The 16,060-nt window shown below is 42.9% G+C and overlaps 2 protein-coding genes across 2 annotated transcripts; both read right to left on the bottom strand.

Moving 5' to 3' along the window:
- Nucleotides 1-455: 455 nt before the first annotated feature.
- LOC140546629 (uncharacterized) lies at nucleotides 456-15,806 on the bottom strand. The gene is made up of 5 exons (XM_072670010.1): nucleotides 15,525-15,806; nucleotides 10,520-10,818; nucleotides 8,868-9,281; nucleotides 7,885-8,291; nucleotides 456-778 (listed from the first exon to the last, which is right to left on the bottom strand). The coding sequence occupies exons 1-5, from the start codon at nucleotides 15,804-15,806 to the stop codon at nucleotides 456-458; spliced, it is 1,725 nt and encodes a 574-aa protein (XP_072526111.1).
- LOC140546829 (histone H2B) lies at nucleotides 14,604-14,978 on the bottom strand. Its single transcript, XM_072670246.1, has one exon. The coding sequence runs from the start codon at nucleotides 14,976-14,978 to the stop codon at nucleotides 14,604-14,606; it is 375 nt and encodes a 124-aa protein (XP_072526347.1).
- Nucleotides 15,807-16,060: the final 254 nt, after the last annotated feature.

Raw genomic sequence — 16,060 nt, 5'->3', positions numbered from 1 at the left:
TTGAAAACTATATGTATTCTTCATATATATAAAATTAGCTTCTTAACCGGGAGATTCATAACCACCATCATTGACTATATTGAAACAAACAAACAAATATGATTCTTGCAACATTCTATCCCGCGCATTCTTAATCTACAGGGCTGTTTTTCTGTTTTTCGGCACAGCGGCTTTGACGGCGATTTTTTTTCTATCAGGATTTATTAAGACATATAGTTCGGATTTAACCAACGCACACGGGGGGCAAAATGGAAAACAATACATATATACAGACATATCTATTATATGTATATATACACATGTATTCTTCCAGTATATTACATTTTAATACAGAGTATGCGGGAGATCGACTGCCTTATTTGATAACAAACTAAGAATAGAAACAGGCTCTTTTGCTGGATTTGTGGGTGGCTCTTAAAAGAGCCGTTGTGTTTAGAGCTGTTCAGGCCGAGCGTTTAACCTCCGAATCCATACAGAGTGCGTCCCTGGCGCTTCAGGGCGTACACCACATCCATAGCGGTGACGGTCTTTCTTTTGGCATGCTCAGTGTACGTGACTGCGTCTCTGATCACGTTTTCCAAGAACACTTTGAGCACACCGCGGGTCTCTTCGTAGATCAGACCGGAGATACGCTTGACGCCACCACGACGAGCCAGACGGCGAATAGCCGGCTTTGTGATACCCTGGATGTTATCGCGAAGCACTTTACGATGACGCTTGGCGCCTCCTTTCCCAAGGCCTTTGCCGCCCTTTCCTCTACCTGACATCCTCGCTGCTTCTTTTCCCAGTCGACGAGAAGAGAATCTATGAAGCTGGGGAGCCAGAGACACGCCTGTTATACTCCTCTATAGGACCTAAATGAAAGCAAGGGAACAGAGCGACGTCACAGTACATTAGCTCCGCCTCATACTCTGTACGTGTGCAGAACGCTTGTTTTGCTGTACAGCGACTCAAACATGCCTAGACCACTCAAAGATTGCACATAAAGCCACTGAGTGGGTAGCCATACAAAATACAGTGTATTAATATTAATTCGGAATTAAATATTAATTCCGTACCCTCTGGATGTACTCATGTTCAAAATTCAAAAAAGTGCTCTTTTTGGATTTCATGTGGATTTCATTAACATGTGGTGTACATGGGGGGGGGAAATCAATAGTCAAAGTCAAGCAATAATAGCATCACTTCTCAATGCATTTGCAGCATGTCTTCCTTCTACTGCTTGTAGTTTCACAGTCTGGCCACACAATGGCATCCAGACTCCAAGTGTTCTAAAAAGGAATAAACTAATAATAGTAATAATAATAACGCAGCATACTTTGGATCATGCATAACCTTCACTCTGAATACTTTAACTCATCATGATTTAGCTTCGAAACCTACAGCCTAGCTCCAGACCTGCTTGACCTTATAATTAAAAAGTAAGCTAAACTATAATTAGGAGCTAAAATCACTTCTGAAATAGCTTGGTCTTATGGCGAAATCTTAAAATAAATAAATAAATAGCTGAATGAATTAATAAAATTCAGTGACCTAGGCTTAAGATGAACTTACAGTGACTCAAAGTAGGCTCATACACAGCCTCTGACTCCTTTTCACGAAATTTGAAGTGCATAGGGGCCATGTGACCTTTGTAAATAAACATTTATGCACCGTTTTCTTAGAAAGATTACACACTTGACATTATTATTGTTATTATTGTAGTAATTGATTGTGTGTTTTACCATCCTAAACCGCACTCCAGTACTCTCTAGTGCACTAGGTGAGTATAGAAGCCGTTTTTTCGTGACATCGTGCACTCCACGTGGAGTCGTTTCGGCAACTAGCTAACGAAAATAATCTTTTGTAAACAAAACACTAGCTAGCAAGCTACACAGGCTGCCCAGCTCTGAAAACCAGAAGATAGGCTGCTGGTAGCCGGGTTTAAGCACGACTGTTTCTCCCTCACTTGCTCCAAATAACAATATAGAGAACTACGCACGTGTCCGTAATATCGTTATTTCTGTGATTAATTTTAAGACACCTAGCCATCATGCTACTCTCCAAGGTGGCTTCTCGGTTTCAACCACGACAGTAAACGTATAAATGTTGCTGTATACACCGTTTCATAATAAAACTTGACTGACTCGAGCGAGTGTGTATTTATCTGACAGGTATTTACACTCGCTGGCGTATGTTATTGTTTGTACCATCCGAGTTAGCTAGCATGCTAATCGCTTTGTTAGCTCATGTGTGGACCTGAAAAAGCAAGTTAACTCAAATCACTCAACAGCCACAAATCACGGCTGTATTGCGTACTTTTATGCTACAACCCCGCATGTGGTACTGCACTGTGGTCAACAAATAATGACCCCTCATAATTAGGCTCATATTTGCGCTTTACTGTTTATGCTAGCCGCGTTAGCCACGCTGCTAATCGCTAAGCTGGCTCCAAGCTATGTACAACTCCACACACAGATCCAGCAACGGCAGTTCTACATCAATTTGCTGTGACTGGGTGTACAACTTTAGGCTCTCGGCAAAATCGAGTTATCGGATATCATTATCTACTTCATTTTTGGCAAGTTAGCAAACGTTATCGTGCTAACAACGACACACCGGAGCTAACCAGGGTCCAGTAGTGTAAGGACTAAAAAAAAAACGACGTTTCACATGTATGAACATTAAAAGTAGCTAACATATGTCTTAACACGACAAATACCTCGGTCAGCCCTCTGATGGCTGTCGCCATGTGCGCCTCGGTCTCGTATACAACAAAGTCACACTACATCACGCCATTCTAACGTGCGCAGCGTTTATTACACACACACACATGACAAAATTAGTCCTTCCTCAATGCACCTGAATATAAATCACATAAATGGCTATTTAGTACTAGGGTTACGACCTTGCAAGCATAAAACAAGCACCCACGAAGATCACCCCACTACTGTACACCATGGCACACGGTTTACTTTTTACTGTGACTGGACGTGCAGTTATCGGATTTCATCATTAGATGAAGATAGATAGATAGATAGATAGATAGATAGATAGATAGATAGATAGATAGATAGATAGATAGATAGATAGATAATCAATAAAACGTCATCTATCGAACTTGTAGTTAGGCATCATGGGAATTGTAGTCCTTGATCTTGACACTACAGGATAAAGACAAATCGTGTCATTGACACATTGATATAAAGACGTTTAAAGAAACACACAAACCAGTACAGGGTTTGTATTTTCTGTCAGAATGAATGAGTATAAAGCAAGCCATATGTCTACAAATGCATGTCTCTCTCTCTCTCTCTCTCTCTCTCTCTCTCTCTCTCTCTTTCACAAACCACCACTGAAATATTTTTGCACATAAAGTAAATTGAGGCCAACTTAAACTAAACCCACACCATTTGGATTCCTCAGGTTTCCACTATACATCTTCTAATAACAGCCATATTGGTTAGCAGTTAGTGGAAGAGAAAGGAAGGAAAGAAATTGTGGAAAGCAAAGTATGTTGCAGTTAGTGGATGATAAAGCCTTAGACATATGTTGCAGTTAGTGGATGATAAAGAAATTGTGGTGATATAAAGTAAGTGTAAAGCTCATGATGAAGTCAGGGTGAGTGGAAGCAGTTTGGCTTGACCTACCCTTTAGGATTCTGATGGAGTTTCAGGGCTAAGCTTTAAGACTGTGGTCGTAGTACGTGAATGGAGCGTGGATGCCATCTGGTGGTCAAAATGTAAATCTGCAAAATATAAAAAATACATATTTTTTTTTTGGTCCACAGAGACATTTAAAGAAGCAAAATCAGAAAGAGGAGAAAGAGTTAAATTTGAGAAGCACAAAAAAGCTAATTCACAAGTGAGTACGGCTGACTTTTGATACACCTTTGTTAGCACTTTTGTGTTAATTTGTTACTTACCTATGCCTTGAAGAAAGTCTCTGACCTTGCAGGTTAAAATGATTTTTTGCGCTGATGGTGCATCCGCTTTCCAATTTTTAGCTTTGCCCCACTTGCCTCCAGCTCTTCAGCCAGGTCTTGATAGCAGAGCGGTGTTCTTTATTGATTTATGATTATTATGTTGACCTCAATATAACCTGATGCATACATACATACACATAACCATACAACATAGAATTTAAGGGCTCTAAGGGGAGGAGAACAAAGGTCCTACATAGAACTGCACTACTCTACAGTTTGACTCTTAATGAGAGAATTGTTGGCTTTTTACCTAACTGATGATAAAATGTCTTTAGTTAAAGAATGCTTGATAGAAGCACTCTTTATTTAAGGCACTTTATTAAGATCTGTAAGGAGATAATACAGTATTGAGTATTTTGTTTTCTTCTGCCCTACTTTATCATTAGCATATTGTTAAAACCCAAACAAAATTACGGTGCCCTAAAATAAGTTTTCATTTCATTGCCTGGTAGCATGACAACTGGTTATCCTGCTGGCTACTAAAATGCCCAAAAGTTCCTTGGTAGAACTTAGTAGACTTACTGGAGTTCACAACCATCTGTCATATGTAACAGCTGTAACATTCACACACATACACACACATACACACACATACATCTATGTTGTTAGCGTTTGCATTTGCGAGTTTGACCACACGATGGCATCCACGCTCCATCCATGACATATATCCACGATCCCAAAACAACGGTGACGTTTGCAATAGGGCACTTCCTAAATCCCTTACACTGTATACACTACACAGAAGTGCACTTCTCTAGTCAAGTCTTTTAGGCTTCTGATGGAGTTTCAGGGCTAGGCCTCAAGACTGTGGTCATAGTACGTAAATGGAGCGTGGATGCCATCGTGTGGTCAAAATGTAAAACAATTAATCTTGCAATTTTTTATTTATTTATTGATTTATTTATTGATTTCTTGTCCACGGAGACAATTAAAGAAGCAAAATCAGAAAGAGGAGAAAGAGTTACATTTAAATAGCAGAGAAGCTAACTTACAAGGGAGGAGGCAGTACGGTCGGCTGTTGATAAACTTTTGTTAGCACTTTTGTATTCATTTGTTACTTACCTATGCCTTGAAGAAAGTCTCTGACCTAAACCATGCAGGTTAATTTTTTTTTGAGGGTGCGTATGTTTTTCCATATTTTAGCTTTGCTCCACTGGCCTCCAGCTCCTCAGTCAGGTCTTGATAGCAGATGAGTCAATTTTAATTGGCAAGGTTTTGGTCAGAGACCATCTTTAGTTAGGCATCATGGGAATTGTAGTCGTTGATCTAATACACTACAACTTAAAGATATAGTGTCCACAGAGACATTTAAAGAAAGAAAGATCAAACACAAATCGAATAAATGGTATATTATTGCATACAAGGGAAAAGCTCCTAATGAGGCCAACTAAAACTACATGTTTACGCCTTGGATTTCTCAGGCTCGTTTTACATCTTCTAATAAAAGTCATGTTAGATTAGATAAACACAGAGGGAGTTAATGTTGCTTTAAGTAATGTTGCTTTTACCATATGTTGCAGTTAGTGGATGATAAAGAAATATGGAAAGACATTGTGGTAAGCAAAGTAAGTGTAGAGCTCATGATGAAGTCTGGGTGAGTGGAAGCAGTTTGGCTAGACCTACCCCTTAGGCTTCTGATGGAGTTTCAGGGCTAAGCTTTAAGTCTGTGGTCGTAGTACGTGAATGGAGCGTGGATGCCATCTGGTGGTCAAAATGTAAATCTGCAAAATATAAAACAATTCATCTTTTTGATTTTTTGGTCCATGCAGACATTTAAAGAAGCAAAATCAGAAAGAGGAGAAAGAGTTTTTTGTATTCATTTGTTACTTACCTATGCCTTGAAGAAAGTCTCTGACCGAAACCTTGCAGGGTGCGTATGCTTTTCCATATTTTAGCTTTGCTTCACTGGCCTCCAGCTCCTCAGTCAGGTCTTGATAGCAGATGAGCGGTTTTCTTTATTGATTTATGATTATTATGGGAACCTCAATATAAACTGATACACAGAGTTTAAGGGCTCTAAAGAGAAGGAAACAAAGGTCCTACATAGAAGTGCACTACTTTACAATTTGTCTCAAAGGCTTCTAGCAGTGAGTGAATTGGAGGCTTTTTACCTAACTGCATGCTGTTTGGTTGTCATGATGGCTAATACAGTGCCTTCATTAAAGATAGCTTCTATCAAGCATTCTTCAAAACAAGACATTTTATCTAGTTGTGGAAGGAGGTTATACGGTCTGGAGGTTTTTTTTTTGTTTTGTTTTGTTTTTTTTTTCCTTCTGTCCGACTTTATCGTTAGCATATTGTTAAAATGAAACCCAAGCCCAAACGACAATCATCCCACAAGACATGTAATTACTTTTTAGATTTATTGGTGCAGTTAACAATCATATTTAATGTGTATAAAATTGCCCTAAATTAAGTTTCCATTTCATTGCCTGGCAGCATGAGAACTGGTAACCATGCTGGCTTCTAAAATGCCCTGAACTGAAGTATGCTTCAATAGAAACATTTTTAAAAACACCGCAATACAAATGACTTAGTAGACGTACTGGAGTTCACAACCATCTATCAAATGAAAAAGCTGTAACATTCACACGAATAAATCTAGTTAGTTAACGTTTGCATTTGCCTAGTTTGACCACACGATGGCATCCACGCTCCATCCATGACATATATGCCCATGATCCCAAAACAACGGTGGTCCTTTGCAATGAGCACTTCCAAAAGCCCTTCTATTCACCACACAGAAGAGCACTACTGTACTCAAGGCTCAAAGGCTTCTACTCTCTATTACATAACTGGGTGCATCCTAGGCAGGACAAACACTTTACCCCTGCCAGTATTTATTCACTATTTCTTTTCCCTAGGCTTCTCTAATGATCATTTTACATGTGCTGGGAAGGTTCATTTAATTTGCTCCATACTTCAAGGGTTATACTTCCAGACAATCTAGACTGTACTAAATAAGGTAATTTTTGAAGTATAGCACAAAACAATACTGACTCAACATTCATTTAATTTTGGCGTTTTTCCCGCTGATCTGGGTTAATTTTACAAACAATGTGACGGGAAACATGAATTTTATAGAGTTAACATATAGAGTAAACATATAATTTTTTAGAGTTAGACATGCCTTGTTCTGGTAGAGGTATTGAAAGAGATTAAAAACAAACAAACAAACAAACATTCCTCTCTGGACTATACACTTACCTCCTTTACTGCTGCCCTAAAAGCAAGCACAAACAACACAGCTGGTCTCGCTTACTCTCTATGCAATCAAACTCATGTTGCATATGTATGAAACGTAAGTACCCCAAATCAAGCTCTCATTATATGAATATACACATACATTGCTCTCTGAAACTGTGCTTGCAGTTGTATAGTTTCACCACGCGGTGGGATCTACGCTCCATCCATGACTAATGCCGTTTGTAATAGGCCAAAACCGGCCTAAACACTACATAGTGTAAAGTGTAGTGTTCTACTGAAAGGGCAGTGGCTTCTACTTTCTGCTGGGGTGAATGAACTGTTTCCAAACTATTAAATATGTATAAACATATTGATAGGTATTAAAAGAAAAGTATTCATATGTATTAAAACACGTTAAATATGGCGATTTTGATGTGAAATGTAGTACAAAACGTTATATATATACATATATATATATATAGACACACATATAGAAGTTGTTTTTTTTCCCTAATCTTCACAACCGCTGTCTCACGGCTGGTTTCGCTCGCTCAGTCCTATGGAATTTAGAAGCGCACGCGTCATAATAGCCTTACATTATATAAACGCAACACCGAGGTGAGGCGGACATTTGCTGTTTCGGCGCGGACACGGGTAGGTGGCTCTTAAAAGAGCCGTTGGGTATTTCAGGTAAACGTCGAAGTGCTCTGTTTAAGCGCGCTCTCCGCGAATACGGCGGGCCAGCTGGATGTCTTTAGGCATGATGGTGACTCTCTTGGCGTGGATAGCGCACAGGTTAGTATCTTCAAACAGACCCACCAAGTACGCCTCGCTAGCCTCCTGCAGGGCCATGACGGCGGAGCTCTGGAAGCGGAGATCAGTCTTGAAGTCCTGAGCGATCTCACGCACTAGGCGCTGGAAGGGCAGCTTACGGATCAGCAGCTCAGTAGATTTCTGGTAGCGGCGGATCTCCCTCAGAGCCACGGTGCCGGGCCTGTAACGGTGAGGCTTTTTCACGCCGCCGGTGGCTGGGGCGCTCTTGCGAGCAGCCTTGGTGGCGAGCTGCTTCCTCGGGGCCTTGCCACCGGTGGACTTACGGGCGGTCTGCTTGGTTCTTGCCATCGCGTTGAACTCTACTCCTCTCGGGGAAAAGAAAGAGAATGAGTTCTTGCTCGCTTCACATGGCTTTTAAGCTTTCAAGCCGCTTGCCGCTCATTGGGCGTCTTGAAGTTGTCCGTTTCCCATTGGGCGGCCGGCAATGCGTCGGTGACACACTATTGGGCGTCTTCTTTTCAAACCTAAAAGCAAAACGGCGGGCTCCTGTAATACAAAACAACAAAGAAAAAAAAGCATTAAAAGAATATATAATAATAAGAACAATAATATGATCAAACTAATCAATGTACTGTACATTACAGCGAACATTAAACACACTGTGTGTGTGAGAGAGAGCGAGAGAATGTGTGTATACATGCACATATGCATAGGGTGTTGATCTCAGTACGTGAAATATATGAAAAAGGGCAATTGTGTATTGCATGGCAGTGTGTTTATATAATAACTCGGTTCATAAAGCTATTATTTTTTTATGCAGTTGGAAATCACGTGAAGAATATGTAGTGTTGTTTGTAAAGGAGCAGCACTTTTCTTAGAAAAAATGGGTGGCTCTTAAAAGAGCCTTTGTGTATAGATAAATCAACGGAGAGCGCCAATTTACTTTGTCTTCACAGTCTTCTCGGTCTTCTTAGGCAGCAGTACAGCCTGAATGTTGGGCAGCACACCACCTTGGGCGATAGTGACTCCTCCGAGCAGTTTGTTCAGCTCCTCGTCGTTACGAACAGCCAGCTGCAGGTGACGGGGGATGATACGGGTCTTCTTGTTGTCGCGGGCGGCGTTGCCAGCCAACTCGAGAATCTCAGCGGTGAGATACTCCAGGACGGCGGCCAAGTAGACGGGAGCGCCGGCGCCGACCCGCTCAGCGTAGTTGCCTTTACGCAGGAGCCTGTGCACACGGCCAACTGGGAACTGCAGTCCGGCGCGGGACGAACGAGTCTTAGCCTTGGCCCTAGCTTTACCACCGGTTTTGCCTCTTCCACTCATGATTCGCGTCAGTCGTGTTCGTCGAACAAAGCTGAAATAATGCACGCCGGCCAACGAGCGCCGTTGATATAGCAAAATCGCCTACGGTCCTATTGGCTAAAAGCTACGCGCACCAACAGCCAATCGCATTTCCGCCGTCAGACTCTAGCGTCCTCCCACCTCTGCTCGCTTTCCTACCCGACCCCCTCCTCCTCTCGTGCTGTGTGTCTGTGTGAGCGAGAGAGAGAAAGGAAGAAAGAAAACGGGTTAAAGAAAGAAACATTTACCCCCACTCGTGCCCCGCGTTTCCTTTCCCTTTCCCGCTCAAATGTAACACGTATGACCAAACCAAAAATATATATATATTGATCATATATAATTATTGTGTGGGGAAACTAATGAGAGCTATTTTTGTGTTGTTGAGTGTTTTTTTTTTTTTAACAATCAATTCATTGTGCAGTAACAAGGGGGGAAAAAAGCTGTTTTTTTTATGAAACTGTGGGTGGCTCTTAAAAGAGCCGTTGAATAGAGAAACAAGACATGAAGGTAAACGGCGTTACTGTTTACTTCTTCTTAGGGGCAGCCTTTTTCGCCTTCGCCGCCTTGGGCTTAGCTGCTTTAGGCTTGACCGTTTTGGCTTTCTTTGGGCTCTTGGTCGCCTTTTTGGGAGCCGCCGGCTTCTTGGCCTTCTTGGGGCTCTTCGCTGCCTTCTTAGCGGCCGCGACGGGCTTCTTGGCCTTCTTGGGGGATTTCTTAGCCGCAGTGGGTTTCTTGGCTGCTACCTTCTTGGGCTTCTTGGCCGCGGCTGGTTTCTTGGCGGCCGGCTTCTTAGCTTTAGGTGCCGGTTTCTTGGCGGCCGGCTTCTTCTTTGCCTCGGCCTGCTTCTTGTTAAGCTTGAAAGAGCCCGACGCGCCGGTGCCTTTGGTCTGCACCAGAGTGCCCTTGGTGACGAGGCTCTTGACGGCGAGCTTAACGCGTGAGTTGTTCTTCTCGACGTCGTAGCCGCCGGCAGCCAGGGCTTTCTTCAGGGCGGCGAGAGACACGCCGCTCCTCTCCTTGGAAGCCGAGACGGCCTTGACGATGAGCTCGCCCACGCTGGGGCCGGCTTTCTTGGGGCGGGCGGCGGCCTTCTTCTTGGGGGCCTTGGCGGGCGCCGAGGCGGCTGGGGCTGGAGCGACTTCTGCCATTGTTCTGCTTTGCTGTGAGCGCGAGTGAGCACAAACTGCTGCAGCGTTCTGTAGAACCTCCCGCTGCAGCGAGGGGGCCGGCCCTTAAAAGCCACATGAGAACGTTGTAGACTCAACTCGCTCGATGCCGCACAGCCGTGTGGCAGCGACGGTCTCGCACTTGTGTTTTCTCTCGGCGTTTGTCGAGCGAAATATGGGCGAAAGCTCAACTTGGCGAGCGTAGAAATGCTCTTTCGTCTCCGAGAGGCTCCACCGTGTGTTGAGAAGACGGGAAGGGCAGCGTAACGACGCCGCGTTTGATACGGCGCTCACCGAAGCGTGCCACGCTACCGGCGTGCCGAACGGGCGGCGGCGCATTTGGCGTGCTAATCGGTGGAAAACGGCGACAAAAGGTGCCACGAACTAGGCGAGTGTTATCCGGTGCGTTGGAGGAGAGCCTCGGCGAGAGCGTGCTGGGCATCCGAGACGTGGGTGCGTTGTTTTGCTCGTCGTGCGAGGCGACCTTGAGGAGTGTGTAAAGCACAGTGTTGCCGTGTGTGCGCAGTATGACTTCCACCGTCGATGCGTCTTTGTCACCGGCGCTTCCACACTCGGAACGGCTCTCCATAGGTCCCCTAATACGCACTCGTAACACACCCAATATACCATAGCCAAAAATCTCATACTAACCCTAACACAAAATAACTGCATACACCCCCCCAACCCTAAAACACAAAAAACAAAATAACAAAAAAAAAAAAAGACAAAACTTATTCTAAACATAACATAAAACAATGATGCCCTTTTTCAAGCCTAATACAAAATAACTGCACCTTCACTCTAACCCCAATACAAAATAAACCCAAGCTCATTTAAACCCTAAAACCCCATTTTTCATTTTAACCCTAATAGAAAATAACCATTTTCTCTCTCCAACCCTAAATAAAATTACCCCATCCTTCCTCCAACCATTATACAAAATCACTCCATCCTCATTCGAACCCCTCACATGAAACAACTCAAATCTCATTCTTGTCCTAAAACAAATTAACCCCATCCCTCCCTCTATCTCAATAAGCAACACACCAAATTATTATTTTTAAACTTTTACTTTCATTTAACCCATTCCATGCAGTCATGACCATTCTACTTAGATGTGCATTCCTCAGTAGGCCGAGGCCATGTGTATCCAAATCATCAGGCTGATGGCTAATGTTGAAACTCACTTTTACTGAACCTTCCTTTGTATCCTAAGGCAAAGGCTTAAGCTCACCGTCACTTTAACTCAATCCACCTTCATCATAAAACTGAGACCTTTGACCGCCATACTATTTTACTTACTCTACCCTCGTCCTTTTGCATTGCTCCGACCCTCTACATCAAAAAAAATCTATGAACATTTTCTTGCTCCCTCGAATCTCACCATTAACCTAAGACTTCAACCAAATTCATCTTTTAGTGAACCAAACCAAATAGTCCTAATACAAAATAACTCTGTCCTCCCTCTTAACCTAATACAACATAACCTTAACATCATTCTAACCATGAAACCAAATAACCCCATCCGCCGTCTAACCCCAAAATAAAATAACCCATTTTCATTCATACTCTAATACAAACCCCACCACCTTCTCTCTCCAACCCTAAAATGAAATAACCCCATCCTTCCTCCAACCATTATACAAAATCACTCCATCCTCATTCGAACCCCTCACATGAAACAACTCCAATCTCATTCTTGTACTAAAACAAATTAACCCCATCCCTCCCTCTATCCCAATAAGCAACACACCAAATTATTATTTTTAAACTTTTACTTTCATTTAACCCATTCCATGCAGACATGACCATTCTACTTAGATGTGCATTCCTCAGTAGGCCGAGGCCATGTGTATCCAAATCATCAGGCTGATGGCCAATGTTGAAATTCACTTTTTTCTGAACCTTCCTAAGGCAAAGGCCTAAGCTCACAGTCACTTTAACACAATCCACCTCCATCATAAACCTGAGGCCTCGTTTACAAAGCTACTGTTACTCACTCTTCCTAGATCACATCTGCACTGAACACACTTTCACCGCCATACTTTTTTACTTACGCTACCTAAATTTACTTACTCTACCCTCGTCTTTTTGCCTTGCTCCGACCCTCTACATCAAAAGTCTAGCTCTGAACCTATTCTTGCTCGCTCGAATCTCACCATTAACCTAAGGCTTCAACCAAATTCATCTTTTTGTGACCAAACCAAGTAGTCCTAATACAAAATAACTCTGTCCTCCCTCTTAACCTAGTACAACATAACCTTAACATCATTCTAACCATGAAACCAAATAACCCCATCCGCCGTCTAACCCCAAAATAAAATAACCCATTTTCATTCATACTCTAATACAAACCCCACCACCTTCTCTCACAAACCCTAAAATGAAATAACCCCATCCTTCCTCCAACCATTATACAAAATCACTCCATCCTCATTCGAACCCCTCACATGAAACAACTCAAATCTCATTCTTGTACTAAAACAAATTAACCCCATCCCTCCCTCTATCTCAATAAGCAACACACCAAATTATTATTTTTAAACTTTTACTTTCATTTAACCCATTCCATGCAGTCATGACCATTCTACTTAGATGTGCATTCCTCAGTAGGCCGAGGCCATGTGTATCCAAATCATCAGGCTGATGGCTAATGTTGAAACTCACTTTTACTGAACCTTCCTTTGTATCCTAAGGCAAAGGCTTAAGCTCACCGTCACTTTAACTCAATCCACCTTCATCATAAAACTGAGGCCTTTGACCGCCATACTATTTTACTTACTCTACCCTCGTCCTTTTGCATTGCTCCGACCCTCTACATCAAAAAAATATCTATGAACCTATTCTTGCTCGCTCGAATCTCACCATTAACCTAAGACTTCAACCAAATTCATCTTTTAGTGAACCAAACCAAATAGTCCTAATACAAAATAACTCTGTCCTCCCTCTTAACCTAGTACAACATAACCTTAACATCATTCTAACCATGAAACAAAATAACCCCATCCGCCGTCTAACCCCAAAATAAAATAACCCATTTTTATTCATACTCTAATACAAACCCCACCACCATCTCTCTCCAACCCTAAAATTAAATAACCCCATCCTTCATCCAACCATTATACAAAATCACTCCATCCTCATTCGAACCCCTCACATGAAACAACTGCAATCTCATTCTTGTCCTAAAACAAATTAACCCCATCCTTCCCTCTATCTCAATAAGCAACACACCAAACTTTTGCTTTCATTTAACCCATTCCATGCAGTCATGACCATTCTACTTAGATGTGCAGTCCTCAGTAGGCCGAGGCCATGTGTATCCATGTGTATCCGAATCATCAGGCTGATGGCTTATGTTGAAACTCACTTTTACTGAACCTTCCTTTGTATCCTAAGGCAAAGGCCTAAGCTCACGGTCACTTTAACTCAATCCACCTTCATCATAAACCTGAGGCCTCCTTACAAAGCCACTGTTACTCACTCTTCCTAGATCACATCTGCACTAAACACACTTTCACCGCCATACTTTTTTACTTACGCTACCTCAATTTAATTATTCTACCCTCGTCCTTTTGCCTTACTTCGACCCTCTACATCAAAAGCCTTGCTCTGAACCTACTTTTGCTCACTCAAATCCCACCATAAACCTAAGGCTTTAACTAACTTCACCCTTCTGTGACCCAACAAAAAAGGCTTGTGGGAGAGCCTAACCGTATGCCTGGTTATATATACTAGACAGCTTTCATTACAAAGATCAGGTGTGTAATTCTAGGGTTTAAGTCAACCCTAGTATGGTTTCCTGCCTCACTCTTCCCCACCTGTAAGGCTGATCTCCTCTGGACTGGTCTTTCACAGGTGATGTGCAGCTTCATTTATCCCACTTAGCACTACCAGCCCACTCCATACAGTTAGTATGGCACAGTATTTTAGTTTGCTGCTCTGTCCCTGAATCCTAGTACACTATACCAATTAAATGCAAACAAACAATTAAGTAAGTTGATTTACATACATACATCAATAAGTATGTAACAATAAAGGCACTCTCTAATAAATAATAATAATTAGTATTATAACTTACTTGGTTCTTGAATAAAACTGCTCTTTGGAAGAAACCGTGGGTGGCTCTTAAAAGAGCCGTTGGGTTTGGATTATGCCGCTATCACTATTTACTTGGAGCTCGTGTACTTGGTGACGGCCTTTGTGCCCTCTGACACGGCGTGCTTGGCCAACTCACCGGGAAGGAGCAGACGCACAGCAGTCTGGATCTCCCTAGAGGTGATAGTAGAACGTTTGTTGTAGTGAGCCAAACGAGAAGACTCACCGGCGATGCGCTCGAAGATGTCGTTCACGAACGAGTTCATGATGCCCATCGCTTTAGAGGAGATTCCAGTGTCAGGGTGGACCTGCTTCAGCACCTTGTACACGTAGATGGCATAGCTCTCCTTCCTGGACTTTCTGCGCTTCTTGCCGCCTTTCCCGGCCGTCTTGGTCACGGCTTTCTTGGATCCCTTCTTGGGCGCGGACTTAGCTGGCTCAGGCATACTGCTCCTCGTCGAGTAAGACTGAAGAATGAGGGGGAGGCGATAAGCTCCCACATTATTTAGACTCTAGCATTTTAATTAGACGAGGTACCGCCTCCAGAATGCCGTCAAACGACCATTGGACAACAAATTGTCCGCTCTCTTCTTGCCAACCCCCCACCCTTCATTCCTCCATTCTATCCCGCGCATTCTTAATCTACAGGGCTGTTTTTCTGTTTTTCGGCACAGCGGCTTTGACGGCGATTTTTTTTCTATCAGGATTTATTAAGACATATAGTTCGGATTTAACCAACGCACACGGGGGGCAAAATGGAAAACAATACATATATACAGACATATCTATTATATGTATATATACACATGTATTCTTCCAGTATATTACATTTTAATACAGAGTATGCGGGAGATCGACTGCCTTATTTGATAACAAACTAAGAATAGAAACAGGCTCTTTTGCTGGATTTGTGGGTGGCTCTTAAAAGAGCCGTTGTGTTTAGAGCTGTTCAGGCCGAGCGTTTAACCTCCGAATCCATACAGAGTGCGTCCCTGGCGCTTCAGGGCGTACACCACATCCATAGCGGTGACGGTCTTTCTTTTGGCATGCTCAGTGTACGTGACTGCGTCTCTGATCACGTTTTCCAAGAACACTTTGAGCACACCGCGGGTCTCTTCGTAGATCAGACCGGAGATACGCTTGACGCCACCACGACGAGCCAGACGGCGAATAGCCGGCTTTGTGATACCCTGGATGTTATCGCGAAGCACTTTACGATGACGCTTGGCGCCTCCTTTCCCAAGGCCTTTGCCGCCCTTTCCTCTACCTGACATCCTCGCTGCTTCTTTTCCCAGTCGACGAGAAGAGAATCTATGAAGCTGGGGAGCCAGAGACACGCCTGTTATACTCCTCTATAGGACCTAAATGAAAGCAAGGGAACAGAGCGACGTCACAGTACATTAGCTCCGCCTCATACTCTGTACGTGTGCAGAACGCTTGTTTTGCTGTACAGCGACTCAAACATGCCTAGACCACTCAAAGATTGCACATAAAGCCACTGAGTGGGTAGCCATACAAAATACAGTGT

This window comes from Salminus brasiliensis, chromosome 24, assembly GCF_030463535.1.
Source record: "Salminus brasiliensis chromosome 24, fSalBra1.hap2, whole genome shotgun sequence".
Taxonomy (NCBI): Eukaryota; Metazoa; Chordata; class Actinopteri; order Characiformes; family Bryconidae; genus Salminus; species Salminus brasiliensis.
This window is presented reverse-complemented; position numbering and strand designations above follow the sequence as displayed.